Here is a 16,682-nt window from a genome sequence, read left to right as displayed (position 1 = left end):
AGATAGGATCGTCAGGATCCCATGTTATATCTACCACCCTTGCTTTTCTTTCCAGAGCTTGTCAAGGCTTACAGATTACCCAGTTTACTCGAAAATTAATTTTAAAATGTTTTTAGACAGGCACGATAAAGCCTTGTGCGGGCACAGGGCTGCACCGATACACACCTTGGATCCAAGGTGTGAATCCCACTTCGGAGATTCACACCTTCGCTGCCAGCTCTCCTTGCCCTTGCGTGCTGTTGTGCTTTGTTCTGCCTGTTACCAAACCTCTCTTCATGTCCTCTTGCAGCTTCCTTTTGGTACACTTAGCAAGACCTCTGGTTACATTCCTCGTACATTCTCTATCACAATTACTGTAATTTTGTGTAGACTATGCAAACTTTTAAAAGTCTCCCATCTTTTCCAGGTTGCAAGGCAAAAAAGAATGACCCTTGTAAGCTTCCAAGTTGTGGGAGCTGCTGAAACGTGCGGGGCATGTTTTTTATGGAGTACTTATGCATATATTCTCATTTTTCAAACATTTAAAGGTTCATTAATGATCAAATATGCCTCTATTTTCAACGTCCAGAGCAATGCAGGCATTGCAAGTTTATTTAGCAGCCTCCCTTTAAGTGTACTTTACAGTCGACTGGAGTCTTTACAGGGTATTAAGATACAATATTCTTGCACTTTGGTCTTGTTGTGTCATATATTGGGTCTCTAGCATCTACTGAATACAAGTATTTTTCCTTTGGCTTCCTATTTACCTTACTAATACTGATCTGACTAAATACGCTATAATATAGCAACATTTTAGCTGACAAACACCTGCTTATTAAAAACTCTTTCTGGTTAGAAATGCACAGTTGGTATGCTGCAAATGTAGTTCAGTGTTAGTGATGAACAAACAACAACTTTTATAACTGGGCAGAACAAATGATTAACCAAAAAAGCACTTTAAGATGTTTGAAAGTTTATTCATAGTAGAAATTTCAATTTCTTTTGAAGACTACAAAACCTGCCATTAGACAGGAGTACAAGCAATGATGTCTTTCTAGAACTGTTCATAGTTACATCTGGAACAGTTCTAATTACACATTAATAGCATGATTGGAACATTTCCTAGATCAGACTCTGAATAAAACAATCATTTAAAGTATTCAGTACAATTTTTTTTTTTACTAGCATTTCAGTTCTATGACAGCAGTGCCAAGCATCTAACAGATGCTATTGTAATGGTCTAGAACAAGGTACAATACCACTGATTTCCTGGAACAGTACCTTAGACTCACTTACATGCCATGCTGAGAAAACTAGTATAAAGTATGATTGTATAGAATTGTAGAAAAATATTTTATCTGTGATTTTGTCATTTTTTAAAAACGTTTTAAGTAGACTCCCCCCCCTCCCCCAACTAGGTTGCAAAATAATTACATCCCTCATAAGTACACCTTCCCTTTGATTAGGTCAAGAGTATCAAGATAAAGCTAATCATTTACATAATTTTCATACGTGAAAATTCATCTATTAACCATTGCTGCTTACGAAGGACCAGCATACTTTGAATCCTTTCCTTCCAATAATAGAAATGCACAGCTTTAGTTGGTACACCACATTTACAAAAGCAAAACACACACAAAAAAATCTCAGACATGTAAATCTATTTTCTTATGCCCTTGTCTCTTTAGAAAAAAGTTTTAAATATTATCTTGAAAAAACTCCTTATAAGTTTCATTTGATGTTATAGTGATTATGAATAAAGAACTTTGCCCTTACTGGATATAGATGACATGTAATGAGTATTCAACTACACTCTTCCCTCTGTTCTCTCATGTGCTCAAGCACAGTAAGTGGTAATTTCACACTAAAAGAAAAAAAAACCACCAAACCATGGCCTACATATAGAAAATTCACCTGTATCTGCAGTTCTCCTTTCTTATCCTCTATGACTCTGTTTCCTATAGTCACTTGCTATGCTTTGCAGGCCAAGAAGCAGTCCAGCAATGAATTTACACAGTGTGTCATATATACTCACATTCTAATAGAAAGGTGCTGGGATTCAAAGAAGCATTATGTGGTTTTCTTTACAGCTTCTAACAACTGCAGCTACAAAAACCAAAAATAAATGTGAAAGTTGTGAACATGGATCCAAAACAGGAGGTAAGCTACATAAAACCATGTAAGTCTAGCCTGTAAATATACCTCCTGCATAGATGGGCCCTTTATACCCTGGTTTAGAAAGTAACTTAAAAATATAGTGGATTTAGACTTCAACACATTTGAGTTAGCGTGTGCTAAACTGCCCTGTTTTATTAGCATTTTAAATGTTCATCCTGTGCCACTATATACGTGACGTAGTGGCAACATCTGTAAAGTCTAGAGTAAATTAACAGCTTACTTGAGAATGTAGATACATAAAATGTAGGAGTTAACTTTGCTTCACTATTTGGCTAATGACCAGTGAGCTTGAGGGCCACAAAATGTGGCTAAAATAAAATTACTGAAAGTACTTTTACATTATTTTAACACAGATACTGCCAATAGTGAAGCAGCTTAACACTTCCTCCTTTTGGTCTGTTCTTTGCCAGGTACCTATATATACACACTGAGAACACACGAGAAATTCCTTCCTGAACTGAAATGCTATTATTGACACACTAGCAAGTACTGTCATCCCTTTATTTCAACAGTATCAGTTTTAAATCTTGCTTGTTGACTAGATACGACAAGCTTCAGATTAACACATTTAAAAGCCACTCCAGAAGGTATGGTTTCTAGGTTTTGATGAGCCTGACTTGCAATCACTCACAGAGCTGAAAATACATTTTCTGGAAGGTAAGGTTTTACTAAATTCCTCTGGAACTGCAGACACTGTCAAAGAAAAATTAAAATGGCCTTCTGCCTCTAGTTAAAGATGTTTCTTGAAGGAAGGGTAGATGCATCTGTACAGCTAAAGGGAACTTCAATGCTAGAGCACCAAGTAAGGGAAAAATGCGAATTGCTTGGCAAGAGCTGTGTGTTCAAATTTCTGAGATCCATGGTAATTTAAGAATCCTTGTTCATAAAAACCAATTCCCTAACAATTATATGATGGATTAAATATTTAACAGATTTTTAAGGGCAACAAAAGTGGAATCCTTTGCAAGTCTAACAAAGGAAGCTTCCCCAAAGAACTTGGGAAAACTTGTGGCAGAAGGAACACTCGCATTCATTTAGAGCAAACCTGTGGTGTCATAAAGATTATTCTCCCTTTCAACAAACCTCTGATGATATCAGGAAAACTAGCAAATTAATCACCATAAAATAAATTTAATACCACTAAACCAAGACAATACCTTCTTAGGCAAAACACAAAATTGCACCTTTTAGTTTTTAAATTGTATTGTTCACATAGAGCTGTTCACCCAGATCCATATTTATTAAAGCTTGAATTCCCAATAGCCATTTTCATATCTAGAATGAGTTGATGTAGCATACCATTTTGGTGGAGCGGGACACACACTGAATTCAAACACATTCCAGTGCACGTTCTCTTGTGGGCAATTTGATCTTTCAAGACTAGCTATCAAGATGTGCCTTTAATTACTTAAGACACCGAGAGGCTGGGAGTATTAAAGTTTATATTAGTATTTAAAATGAGTCTTTCACCCTCATTACAAACTTGCTTCCAATCTGGGGAAAAGTGAGAACACTCACTCTGAACAGCTTTGCTTTACCTGACTGGGACAGTACTATTTCCATGGTAAATGATAATGACCCTTTTCTAACCCCAGACAGATCTGGATGACTCTCCTCGCATTTTGCTTTGGCTGTCGACTAAAATTATCAGAAAATAACTGACAGAACATTAGCTCCATCAGTTTTGCAACCGCAATGAATGCAGTTTAAACCTACTTTTTGCAGGCTTCTGCTTATTAGCAGACAATATGTTTTGCTTTATCTTCAATGCTGCCTTTCTTCTTATAATGCCAACATTCACTGAACAAATCCTTTGCAGCTTAAACAAAAGTCACAGAATAGAGATAAAATATTAACAATGGATTATAAGAATAAACAATATAGAAATGTCCTCTATCAGAAAGTATTTAGCAATGATTCCTGAGTCCAGAGATTAGATGGGAGAGAATAAAAGGGAGGGGAGGGGAAATAAAAGACAGAGTGAGATATGGAGCAAGTTATCTTTTCTCTGGGTTATACTACCTATTGTATATATAGTATGGTGAGAGATCCACTGTTTAAATTTTGAATACTATAAACAGTATCCTGATTTTCATAACATGACATGCAGCGTCAAGAACATGGAAATGTAGAAAAGACATAGGCAAGGAGAAATACATATTCATAGTATTACATTCAATAGCTGTTTAACAGTCAGGCTTCTTTTAGAGCTGTCCAACAATACTGATTAATCCAGGTGAACTGTTTAATCAGACTTAATTGTCAAAATGATTAATAATATCTAAGTAAAACAAGGCATGTATACATTAAAGAAAACAGCACAGAAATGTACTGCTTGTGAACTGTTTACAAAAACATACAAAATGTTGGATGGCACAAAGTATATAGTGCTAATATAAACAGATTGTTTAAGCTAAGTGCTTAACATAAACTGTCCATCTCTACCTGTAACAAAGAATATCTTAGGGGACAAAAAATATTCCTTATAAAAATAATGCTATGTGGTGCAGAGTGCTTTATTCAGTGTATTTTTGACAGAGGTGGCATTCGTAATTCTTCTGGTTTATTCAATTGTGAACATGATCGTTTTCATTGTGTTTCCACTTGTCACTCCATTTGAAGCTCCAGTAAGATCAGTAACTTGCCATCAACAGTTTAAAGCGAGAATAGATGAAAGCAGTAGCAGCAGCAGGAGCAGCAGCATTATAGGTACCAGCTGGGACAGAGTGTGCTTGCAGGTATCTGTCAGATATGTGCTACCTGTCGCCATGATTTGTGCTATCATCTTATGCCATGGTACCAAATATCTGGTTGAGGTCACTTCACAGGGCTGTTGAGGTAATTTTTTTTATACCTCTCCTCTGAGCAAGAGTAGAACGGCCAACTGGCTCCAAAACTGGTGACTGATTACGATTCAAAGCAGAGTAAGTTGCTGCCATTGCACCCTGTGGGGCAGAGGGGAAAAAAACCCAGGATTACATTGTGACTGACGCACACACACTAGAGATCACACAGTGCTACGTGCCAGAGATTCTGAACAAGTGTTGACTCCCAGTCTACTTTCATCTACAAACCAGAAACATACCACTGCATTACTCAAATACCAGCAGTGTTTGGAGTGAGTGTTTTTTAGGGTAATAAATAGTTTTCAGATCAATCTAAAGCAATTTTACCTTGCTTAAAAAACTGAACCCAGACCACTAAATTAAGTTCTCTCTCCATGCTTTGTGAAATAGTTGGGGAATGAAACCCCATCGGTGGGTTGTCTCTGCTTATCACTTATATAACCATTTCAGTTTTCAACAAAATATTTAAAAATCTCCTACATTACTCAGCAGATGAAGATTTATTTAAAAAAAGATGTGAGAAAGTTGTGAGCCATGGGATCAGAACTTCCCCCTCTTTCCACTTGTGTTTTTGGATACTAGAAATTTCTAATAGCTGACTCAGAGAGAGTGTTAATTATATTCTTCAGCTCTCTTTTATGTTGCACGACAGAGATTCTTGGATGTAGGATTCAAGGCAGGGTGGAATACAGAGAAGTAGAATTTAATTATTTTTGATTTCTCTCTGCTTGTTCAAAGTGAAAAAGTTTATCAGGGTCAAAACCAGATTGTGTTTCAGACGGAATGCAGAACAGTACAATACCTTATTAATTACCACTGCTGTTTTGACTTCTTTTTAGCTTATACTGTGATCATGAAGTATACTGTTTTCTTTTAGTCACTGACAATTAACCTCATCTGAAACTGTAAAATTAGCTAAACTATTTTTCAGCTCCCCTATAGTCACCTGACAACATTTTCACTATCAGAAGAATGTTGTCTTCTATGCTGGTTTCTTATGGAAGTTAAGCCTCCCAGTGTAAGTAAGTCCAATAAATTAAAACCTAAGAAAATGAAAGTCTTTTTCAAGTGTATTAGATTTATTCTCCATGACTGGCTTCTTATGAAATCCTATTACATATTACAAGTTCACTTTATGGCTTAGTGCAACTCCAAGTCATAACAACTTTTAAATAGTATTTAGAGGAAACACATGCCACAGTAAATTTTTTTTTTAAAAAATCCTTTTGTTTACACTAATTTTGGCTAAACAGCAAGCTTAACAAATACCTACTTACCTTCACTAAATGGGGAGCATCCTGCCTGTTCAGCTGGTATTGAGGCAACTGGTCACAGTGAACTATCCAGGGGTGACTAAGAACTTGGGCTGCAGTCAACCTTTGATGTGGGTCAACATGAAGCATTTTTGAAACAAGATCCTGCCAATAATATACAAAGAGTCAATGCAAATAACAGTAAAACTTCAGCTTTAAAACAGATTACAGTTCAAACCTGAAGATTTTAGTGGTATAAAAATATGTTCATGACATCAGTTTGAAACAGCTGAAAAACTGCCCACTGCTAATTGCTAACACTGTATCTTTTAATTATGTGACTTAATGGATGCTTGGTAACACAACAGGAAAGTATCCAATTAAGTGAGGCAAAATACGCAAACATAAAAATATGCACATTGGGCTTGAGTAGAGGCCCCACTATACCAGTATTTTATTTTTAACAACAACAAATAGCAGATATGTAGGAAACGAGTATTGAAAAAGAAACAATGGAGAAAATAGAGATGATCTTTCCCTTTGCATGTTTCCCCAGTGTCTAACAATCTTTCAAAAATTGTGCAAGTTGAAGGTTGAATTTTAATACTCCTGCGGGCCATAAACGTACCCTTAGTGATTTTTACCTCATCCCCTCTGAACTCATTTTGCTACTTATACTTTTGTTTTTCCCCCCTTCCCAAACACCTTTCACAGTTGTTTCACAATTAAGTTGTGAACCACATGAACAGATACTTAATTTTGTTTGTTTTTTAAATTCTGCAGAATGTATTAGTTGAATGATTCCTGATTTCCCTAATAAAATCATCGTATGAGAAAAAAAGAATTAGTCTTTCCTTCTTTCTATCGTCAGTGAAATGATCTCTTTTGTCTGTCGTATCAGTCAGCTCTGCTGAGATGAAACATTGTATTCTATTTACTCTCTTTACATGGAAGTGGGTCTCGACATAGGACTAGATTTTCACGTTTATTTTGGTACATCCTTTTATACCACCTTCTCAACTTCTATTTTATCTTTTTCAAATTATGGTAGTGAGAATTGCATACAACACTCAAGATGTTGAAAACAAATTTATACAGCAGCATAATATTTATAGATGACTTGAGATGTCAGTCAGTAAGGGTAAAGCATAAATAAAATTTCTACATTAAGCAATTACCTGTGGAGAAACACATTTAGTTGACTACAACTGGATTTAAAATAATTTAAGATACATTAGCAATACTGGACATTTTCATATAAAGCATTCTTTGTTTTTTAATTCAAATTAAGAAATTGAACATAAAGGTGGTATTAAAATGGAATCTAAGATTTTTTTCATAGCTGATAGGTTTTTGGTTCATTCTAGACTCCCAAGTACAACTGAACAGAATGGGACTGAAGGAAGGAAAAGCTGATGTTACCAGATTAGTGTAAACATGTTATTCTAACAAGCTGATTTGTCAATCGAATGACATGATTTGTGGGAAAATGGTTGAGTTATGAGAACAGTACATTAGAAAGCACATCACAACTATATTAGCAAAAAAGAGCACAACATATGTAAACGATTTTTTGGGAAAACTTTAGCACTTTACCGTAGCTACACAGAAGGGGCATAAAGGATATTGCACACTTAAGTTTAGAGTCTATTTGCTCTAAAAAGGTACTTCTAAAAAAAGTTGTCTAAAATTTTTAGTTTGTACAAACACAGTAAAAATAAAGTGGTTTTGTTTTGTTTTTCAAGTAGATATGACATCCTTAAGGACCAAAAGTTCTTAAAATACTTAATAAACTGCTCAAACCCTAATGAAAGAGCACGAGCTAAACTGTCTTGGGTAACTCTGAAGAACTGACCCAAACAGGAAAATGTGAAAAACTATTTATTTTTCTAGCCTGAATCAGTGGAGCATATGGTAATTATTGTAATATTTTCATTATCCTGATTTAGACTACTTGTATGATTTTTGAATGTCATGCTTCCACATGAAGTTTTATTAGAGCATTTCTCATCATGGATGATTTATCAGTATTCACACACATGCACAAATCACTATATTTCTAAGGACACTTGTTAATGACTATAGTATAAGGGACACCTGTTTTTCTTCCTACATACAAGTGACTGTTGAAACATAAAAGGATCATAAATAGGAAACAAACTTCTAGGCATATAAAAGATCAGATCAATATTTTAAAACAACAATAATAATGAGTCGAACTTACCCAAACGTATATGATAATATATACATTATAAGCAACATGTTACATTGCAATCCATTTCTCATCCCCCAAAGGGCAAAGCAAATATACTTGCCTTAGCTGTATCTGAAACAGTATTCCAATAACCACCGCTGAGAGAGAACTTTCCACTACCTATTCGGGCCAAAATCTCCTCTGGGGTGTCATCAGGACCATTTGCAAAAGGAGTGTAGCTATTTAACCAAACAATTTCAATGTTAATAACTTTTGTAACCCGGACCTCAATAACTATTATAAATGTGATGATAATATTCAGCGAGTTCAACATAATTATAGGTAACAGATAGTCAAATAGCTGTAAAAATAAATTATTCTTAACACATTAAAATGCAGAGCACTGACTACAGATCTGTTCTTACTGTATGTATTCCCTCTATATCGGGTCCGAAAACCAGATTTTTCCTATAGCAGTTTAAGTACTAGTGGTTCCTGAATTACATAAAGTATTCCTTAAGCTTTCATATTTTAGTGAAGTAATAAAACAAGCTGTTATAAATTAAATGTGAAGACTTCATGATGAGTCTGAAAAAAGAATAAATGCTGTTCTGATACTAGAGGAAGGAAGGTGCAGCAATTTTCCTTGCTTCACTATAATCATTCTTGCTGCTACCGGAATATCCACAACCAGAGGAGATATATTTAAAACCAAATATGTTTGTCACTTATTTATTTTAAAATGCCAGAGTGTCTCTGATGATGTTAACTCTTAACCAAAGTGGCAATCTGAATAATCCAGTGTAAAAATATAATCTATTTGGCAGGTGCAATAGGAACTATCTTTTGAACTTGTGGAACTATAGTTGAATTTATTATCCATCATCTTTATACAATTAATTTCTGTTGCATACGTAAATGCATTTCTATTGCATTTATTATATCCTAACTGCGTCACTTCAGACTATCCAGTGGCTGAATTTGGCACACAATCATGCTTCAATGCATTGCAATTATATTTGCAACATACATTTCCTTCAATATATATGCTGCTTAATCAGCTAATTTTTACATGAAACAATAAATTCTTACTCCTAAATCACCATAAAGCAGAAATTAAACACCTAAAATAGATGAGGCATGAGAAACCAAGAATTTTTCACATCAGTCCCTGCAAACTTGGATTCTACTAAATGGCAAAGCATATTCTACCCCCACTGAAGCCAAAGTTGAGATTAATCAGTGCCTCGATAGGAACATGTTCAACAGTGGGACCACATTTATTATTCTTTTTGTTTATATTGGTTTGCCACTCTACAGAAAAGCAAACTAAAATTACCCTTACCCAGTAAGCATGGTATAAAGGAGAACACCAAGGCTCCATATGTCACATGCAGCATCGTAACCTTGCCTCTTTAAAACCTGAGGGAGACAAAACACATTTTTTTCCTGAAAAAAAATGCTTAGAAATGCTTTGATTATGCCATGAAAATAGTGACATTTCAAATTTTTAGTGTTTACAAAGTGATTTTACTTGTTACACAAGAATGGAACAAGTATCTAACTAACAAAAAAATCCCATCAAAATAAATCAAGGCATATAAGCTATCCTGGTATTTACCTCTGGTGCAACAAAATTTGCTGTGTAACATGGAGTCATCAGAAGACCATTTTCTGCTCGTAGTTGTTTTGCAAAGCCAAAATCACAAATTCGAATCGATTCTGGATTACCAGATTCATCAACATAAAGAATATTGCTAGGCTTCAGGTCTCTATGAACAACCTAAAAAAATAAAACAAACCACTAAATACAATAAGCTAAACATAGGAAAGGCTTTATATTATAATTATCAATTCTGCTACTTAATTTCAAATCTCCCATCAGCAATCAGTTTCCAGATTTCCAGCTTCTAACATCAGCTGCAGTATTCTGATGCTCAGTGGTGTCTGGAGTACTACAATTCTAACTTGGAAACTCTAACTATAAAGCCTCCCCCAGACATCCCATTCCCCCCAAATTTATTTGTACAGACAGTTCCAGATATCTTGTTCTAATGGGTGAATACATGTATTTTCTATTTTAACATGCATACCTACAAGGCTCTTTAAATCTGAACCTTTGGCTAGTAATATCTTTTGGAGTCACGGATGTCTGTAGCTGCTGATGTGCCACTGTGCCACGTTACCACACACCAGTTGCTGTTGGAGTAACCCTCTATATTCCATTCCCTTAATTCAGATTATCTGAATTAATCTCAAACGTTTAAGGCCTGATTAAGGAAGAATTTTAATACAGTTCTGCCAAAAAAATAACGAAATATCAAAGAGGTATTCTCCTAATGGACTGGCATGTCAAAAAAAGCCTGTACTGATTCCCAAGTGGCTGTTTTGTAGGGGCCCAAGATGTAAAATGCTTGACAAAGACTGTAGAAGCTGCAAAACTTGTGGCAGAATGAATCTGATCTTATTTGAAGCTATGTTATAACAAGCCTTAATAAAACCTGGAATGCGCAAGGATGGTCTTTGAAATCAGATGACCTGTTATATTTTCTTCAGAAGACAAAGTAGCCTAAAGTCTCTAGAAGCTTTGCTCTCTGTAAAGAAAAGGGTATATACTGCTGTAAGACAGTCGAGTGGATCTAAATGTCTTCTTTTAAATATTTAAATAGATCTGCTATGAAGGCCTGTATCTTCCTGGTTGTCCTGTGATTTGATTAATATTAAACACAGCTTTTCATGGTTAAATTTGAATGGAAGACTCATTTCCTCTTGAAAAAGATCGTGGTGAAACATTTCAAGAAGGTAATCACATTAGAATGAGAAGATACCCCAGAACTCCTGCAAGTAAGTGATGTGCAGAATCAGAAGCTCTATGCTTCTTCCAGAAAGCTAGCAGTGTTCAGGAAAGTAAGTAACAGAAGACAGAGAAGTAAAAGACTGCAGAATGTAAAGCCATTTAACACAGTAAGTCTATTTAGTAGAGGCTTTTTCAGCATGCAAATACTTTGCAATTCTCAGGTTTAACAAAACAAATACTTAAAATTATGGAAATAAGCACCTTGTAAGCTGAAGTATACAAAATGATATTAAAGAATTTGAGTTGGCACAGTAGATGTTAAGAGGAACATCCTGGCTTGAGATATCAGTGTATGAGAGAACCGGCTCCTGATAGCCCTCATTTTTTGGTGTTTATATAGATTAGAAGCCTTTCTCTCTGAGTAATGAATGAAACATCCTTTACTGCTCCAAAAGGCAGAATAAAAAACCCCACAGTTTTATTCCAGTTGGTGGTGTTTGGTTTTTTTGAAATAGATCCTAAAAGGGGTAGAAAGGAAGAGGTGGGCAACGGAAGCAGCACAGAGCTGGGGATTTGTCAGACTGTTTCTAGAACCAGTCTGCTTGAGTTGTACTTTTTTTTGAAGAAGGGGAAGCAATTCTCAAGTGGGAGGAAGAGTAAATGCAACAATCTAGTTCAAATCCAAACTCTAATTCCTAAGCAATCAAAATGTTTATGTCAAAGAATAAATAAAACACTTTCCTGTGTTAAGCTGTTTTCCCAAAGGTGAATTTTAAAAAGATGTCAAATTTTTTAGATTATATTGATATTTTGCACAGAAATAACATTTTATTTTAGAGTAACAGAAGAGAGCAAAACAATATGCAGAATGTTTCAGCTCTTATTTCTTAGCATCATGTTTTTGATTAGCATTCTCGATCATCTACCAGTATGCAGAAGCATGTCATCCAAGATGACATGATACTTCTTGTTTATCCTTTTTATAAAGTCTATTGTGACAATCCTTAATTGTTGTATGCTGGCCCTAACACTTTTAGAATAGTTTGGCTGAGAGTTGGAAGTATTGCTTACCCTGAAGACGAGGATTTCATTCCTTGCTTAGCTAATTTTTCAGTTCAAAAGTATTCTATGAATGTCCATGGGAAAACTCCTTATGGGAAGGGTTGTGGAGACTGCACACAGATTCAGAATCTGTCAAACCAGATATTACCTAATACCATATTCAAATGAGCTCCTCTGGTGTCCAAAGGAGCTACAAAAGGAAAATCCACTGAAGACAGGGAGGACTCTTCCAGACAAAAATTAGACTACTGAAGTACTCATTATTTACATACATGGCCACTTTTCACGCGGAAGTGTACATAATATAAGACAACCTGAAAGTTTCCAAAAGTAAAAGTTCCAAAGAGCATGTGATCGAATGCAAGTTAAAATGCCAATATTTACAAAGATCTACAGTAAAGAGACAAACAAAAGCCCCTAAAATCCCTTACTTGATGCAAGGACACTGGGCCTTTTTTGGCCACCTGTGGTAAGAAGGAACCAAGTTATGATTTGTGTTATTCATTATTTATATTTCCATACAGAAGGTACTGAGGTTTATTCATAATTCCCATGGATGCTGCTGGCCAGAGATTCTAGTCCTGTGCACACAGGCTCAAATAAAAACCCACACATGAGCAAGTGACTGAAGAAAGCCTTGAATCACAGAATAAGATACACCAGATAATTTTGATCATAAGTTTTCTGAAATAATAGCTTCCAGAAACGACAGTGTGTGCTGAATTGTTATTTGTTTCTTAAAATAATTTGAGTACTAGCCATTCCGAAGCATCTTCTCTTGGATAACGACATTGGGTTTTAGCATCTTGTCTTTTTCCTTGCACCCTTACTTTCTGCTTTTTCTCTATCTCCCTTTTCTTGTTTACTTAAAAATGCAATATGACTTGTCATTCTTGCCATGCAATTGTCACACTTGCCTTCTCTATCTTTGAACTACTTCCTCTGTCTCCAAATTAATTTCCTGAAGCATTAGTTTTCCTTCTTGTAACAGTCCACTACAACTTCCTGACCCTATGGCGCAGGAGTTAAGTCATAAACCATGTTCTTCAGAACCAAGAAGTGGAAGAAATTACAAGAGTGATAGGTGGAAAATACTAAATTTTCAGGGTCTATCACAGGATGGGGTTGAAATTACATTAGGTCCCATGGCTAAGCAACAGCACTGGTCCTAGCACTTCTTCCTGGCTTACTTCCTCTCATATCCTTTCTGTTAGTCATTATCTGTATATTCCACAGAACTGCTGACAGACTGCATGAAGGACAACAGAAACAGTTGCATCATCTCTGTTATCTGGATATCTACACAGCTGATGTAGAATGTTTTGATTTCAACACAAATTCTTGCTGCAATGTATTTATTTACCAGAAATTACTTAATTACCACACAGAAGAACATATAAATATATGGATTTATACTTCTGAAAGAGAAGAACATTAGCATCTATAAGCATTTTGTCCGAGATGAAAACTTACCCCTTGTGCATGGAGATATTCAACAGTTTTTGTTATTGTGAACAGAACAGCACTAGCTTCTCGTTCTGAGAAAAATTTTTGCCTAAGAATTTTATCCAGCAGTTCTCCTCCTTTCATAAGTTCTGTTACTACATATACGTATTTTCCATCATCATACACCTGCAAAAAGTACATAAAGATGTAAACTTCAAAATATTTATTCTCTGCTATCTTCCTGTGAATGCACAGAGATAGTGCAGACGTGTCCACAAGCTGTTTTCTTCAATTATTTTTCCCATATTTCTCACCCCACACACTATCCAAACATTGTTCATCTTCAGAAATGAACACAAAGCCTACTACAAAAAGGTAATGCAGTAATGAAATAACACAAAAATACTGGCATGTAAATGTTTAAGACAAAAAAAAGATTAATAACATGTAGTTTTCCCCATATAGTTTTACTGAAACAAATTAAACTAGACATGGGAGAAATTAAGTAGTAGTAAATGGAAACTAGTCTAAGGCAAAACCAGAGCAAATTCTAGAAGCAATCCTTGCACCGAATTGCAAATATAAACAGAGATCATTACAACTGAACAGTGAGACAAAAAAAGTAAAAAATAAACCTAAGTTCACCATCTCTCTGTGAACAATGAAGTTAATGCATACAGAGCTGCTATGATAAAAGCCTACAACTTATGTATTACTACGCACATAAAGCCTACACCAAAGTCTAAAATTAATAAAACATGTATATTTTAGCCCTTCTAGTTATGGAAAATGGCTTAATTTTTGCATGGCTTTTATCTTCTAGGGAAACAATAGCTGAGAATTATTTATATTATCACCAGGGGGCACTACAGACTGAACTATACCAAAACACTTTTAAAGCTATACTTAAGCATTTCATTTCAGTTGCACTTTTTTGGGGTTTTAACTCAGAAATTGGTTTCTGCTTTAGCGAAATCTTTTACAGACTCTGTTCCCTATTTTTATTTCAACCTATTTTTACAGTGATGTTGGAATCGTTCTCTTCCGTAGTATGTGTGAAATAAAAACTATTTTGTGTTTAACTAGAAACAACTATCCGAGTTGTAGTAAAATAAATTTAGGAATAGATATCAGCTAAATTAAAAAAAGAGTTTTCATCCCAATTTCCTTGTCTTAAGCTACCTGGGAAAGAGAGGCTACTAAATTTCTAAGCTTAGAAATTTTTGCGCTCTTAACTATACTAAAAGGATTATTTTCTCACCAAATAAAAAAAAAAAGGAAGAGTGTTAAATAAATAATTCCCCAGGCTTTACAAGCTTATGATCTTAAGGGGATGAAGACATGACGGGTTTCTATGTTCTCATTTAACAGTAGTTTTTCACCCATGAAATAAAAATGACTGATCATCTGAACATGTTTGTATTAAGACTTTAACTATTACACAGTATTAAATAGTAGAATTATATAATTCTAGATACTAAACTGGCATTTTAGATTTTTTTTTTTAATAAGCATGCTCCCTCTAATCCTGGTATAACATGAGGAAATAAGCTTATTTCATTTGACACTACAAAGCACACACATCTCAGTACTGCAGGGGGCATTCAAACAAAATTTGCATTTGGTTACTATTTTATCTGCTACCCCTTGCTGGCCCTGTCTGGCTGCAAAAATAAAAAAAAACCCCAAACAAAAAAGACCACCTCAAACAAACCATTCCCCTTAGCCTGATTTCACTAATGTTATTATCAATTTAGCTGTCTTATCCCAGGAAGCTGTTTGCACTGAATAAATACTTTTGAAGTTTTCTTCACAGTTAGGTGCACAGTATTATGCAGAGATCATAAATGTGATGCTAAGTTTTAAAATGAACTCCTGGCACACGCCAAAGATCAGTCAGTATGTCTTCTCTACCAGGCAAACTGGAAGAAACTACAGTGAGAAACAGATGTAGGCACATGAGCAAAATATAATGTAATGGAGATAGAGAACAGGGTTTTTGCAAAGTGAAATAAGATTTCACATACATATTAGGAGGTTTTTTTAACTCATAAATAAGCACTTGGACAGGGAGACTGAATATACTGTATTCAGGTTTCTAAAAAGCTTCTGAAAAGATTCTTCAGCCAATGCTTTAAATAACAAAACAAAAGTTCTGTTACAGAACAGTAACTAATAGGTAAAAAAGGGTAAAATACATATAATGGTCTGGCACAGGAAGTTTCTAGGTAATGGTTTGTTGGAAGCTGTGTGCTTCCTCCATTCTTACACTGTTTCCTAGGCATCCAGTAATGGCCACTGTCTGAGGCAGGATATTGGATAAGAAGGACATCTGATTTAGCACAATATAGCTCCTTCTTTTGTTTATATACTGTGGAACTGAAAAAGACCACTGATAACAATCAGAAGGAAAAACCCCAGAGGACTGTGCATTGCAGAAAGAATTTGGTGTTCTGAATATCCATTGTTTCAATCCAAACGCCTTCAGAATTAAACTACATTAAAAAATGAAAATGTCCATCCTAAGTTAAATTCATATATTACTGCATTTATTCTTGAAATACAAGAAAAGAAAGAAATAATTTCTTGCAGAATAATAATTTCCAAAGACATGCACTTAAATGCTGAAACATTTTATTTTGGCATTTCAAAATAGAAACATTTAAATTTTGGTGTGGAACTGAATGAAAAATTGAGTGAAATCAACATTGAGTTTTATTTGTATAATAATTCATGGTGCTCTTGATGAGTTTGAGGCCTGAAGGCCAAATACTCCTTATTCTTTCCTCTGAAAGGTGTAGTAGCACACCATTATATTGTGGGATATGCAAGCAATCCGCCCCATGCATCTACAGTAGGACAATGAAAACTTAAAACGATGTTAAATTCTTACAGTAGTGGATATTATACAAGTTTCTATTACATAT

At 35.1% G+C, this 16,682-nt stretch overlaps 1 protein-coding gene across 4 annotated transcripts in view; it reads right to left on the bottom strand.

Moving 5' to 3' along the window:
* Positions 1–1,000: 1,000 nt before the first annotated feature.
* The window catches only part of RPS6KA3 (ribosomal protein S6 kinase A3), an 81,490-nt gene continuing 65,808 nt past the window's right edge, over positions 1,001–16,682 (bottom strand). For 2 of the 4 annotated variants that reach the window (XM_072848990.1, XM_072848973.1), the window contains exons 17-22: positions 13,783–13,941; positions 10,072–10,233; positions 9,796–9,872; positions 8,572–8,689; positions 6,281–6,421; positions 1,002–5,102 (exon numbers count right to left, since the gene is read on the bottom strand). In XM_072848990.1, coding sequence (XP_072705091.1) covers positions 4,980–5,102; positions 6,281–6,421; positions 8,572–8,689; positions 9,796–9,872; positions 10,072–10,233; positions 13,783–13,941 — 780 coding nt within the window. In that variant the 3' untranslated portion in view covers positions 1,002–4,979. Of the gene's footprint in view, positions 5,103–6,280; positions 6,422–8,571; positions 8,690–9,795; positions 9,873–10,071; positions 10,234–13,782; positions 13,942–16,682 lie in introns of all 4 variants that reach the window. The other 2 variants (XM_072849000.1, XM_072848981.1) reach the window with 2 other exon arrangements.

This window comes from Ciconia boyciana, chromosome 1, assembly GCF_034638445.1.
Source record: "Ciconia boyciana chromosome 1, ASM3463844v1, whole genome shotgun sequence".
NCBI classification, from domain to species: domain Eukaryota; kingdom Metazoa; phylum Chordata; class Aves; order Ciconiiformes; family Ciconiidae; genus Ciconia; species Ciconia boyciana.
This window is presented reverse-complemented; position numbering and strand designations above follow the sequence as displayed.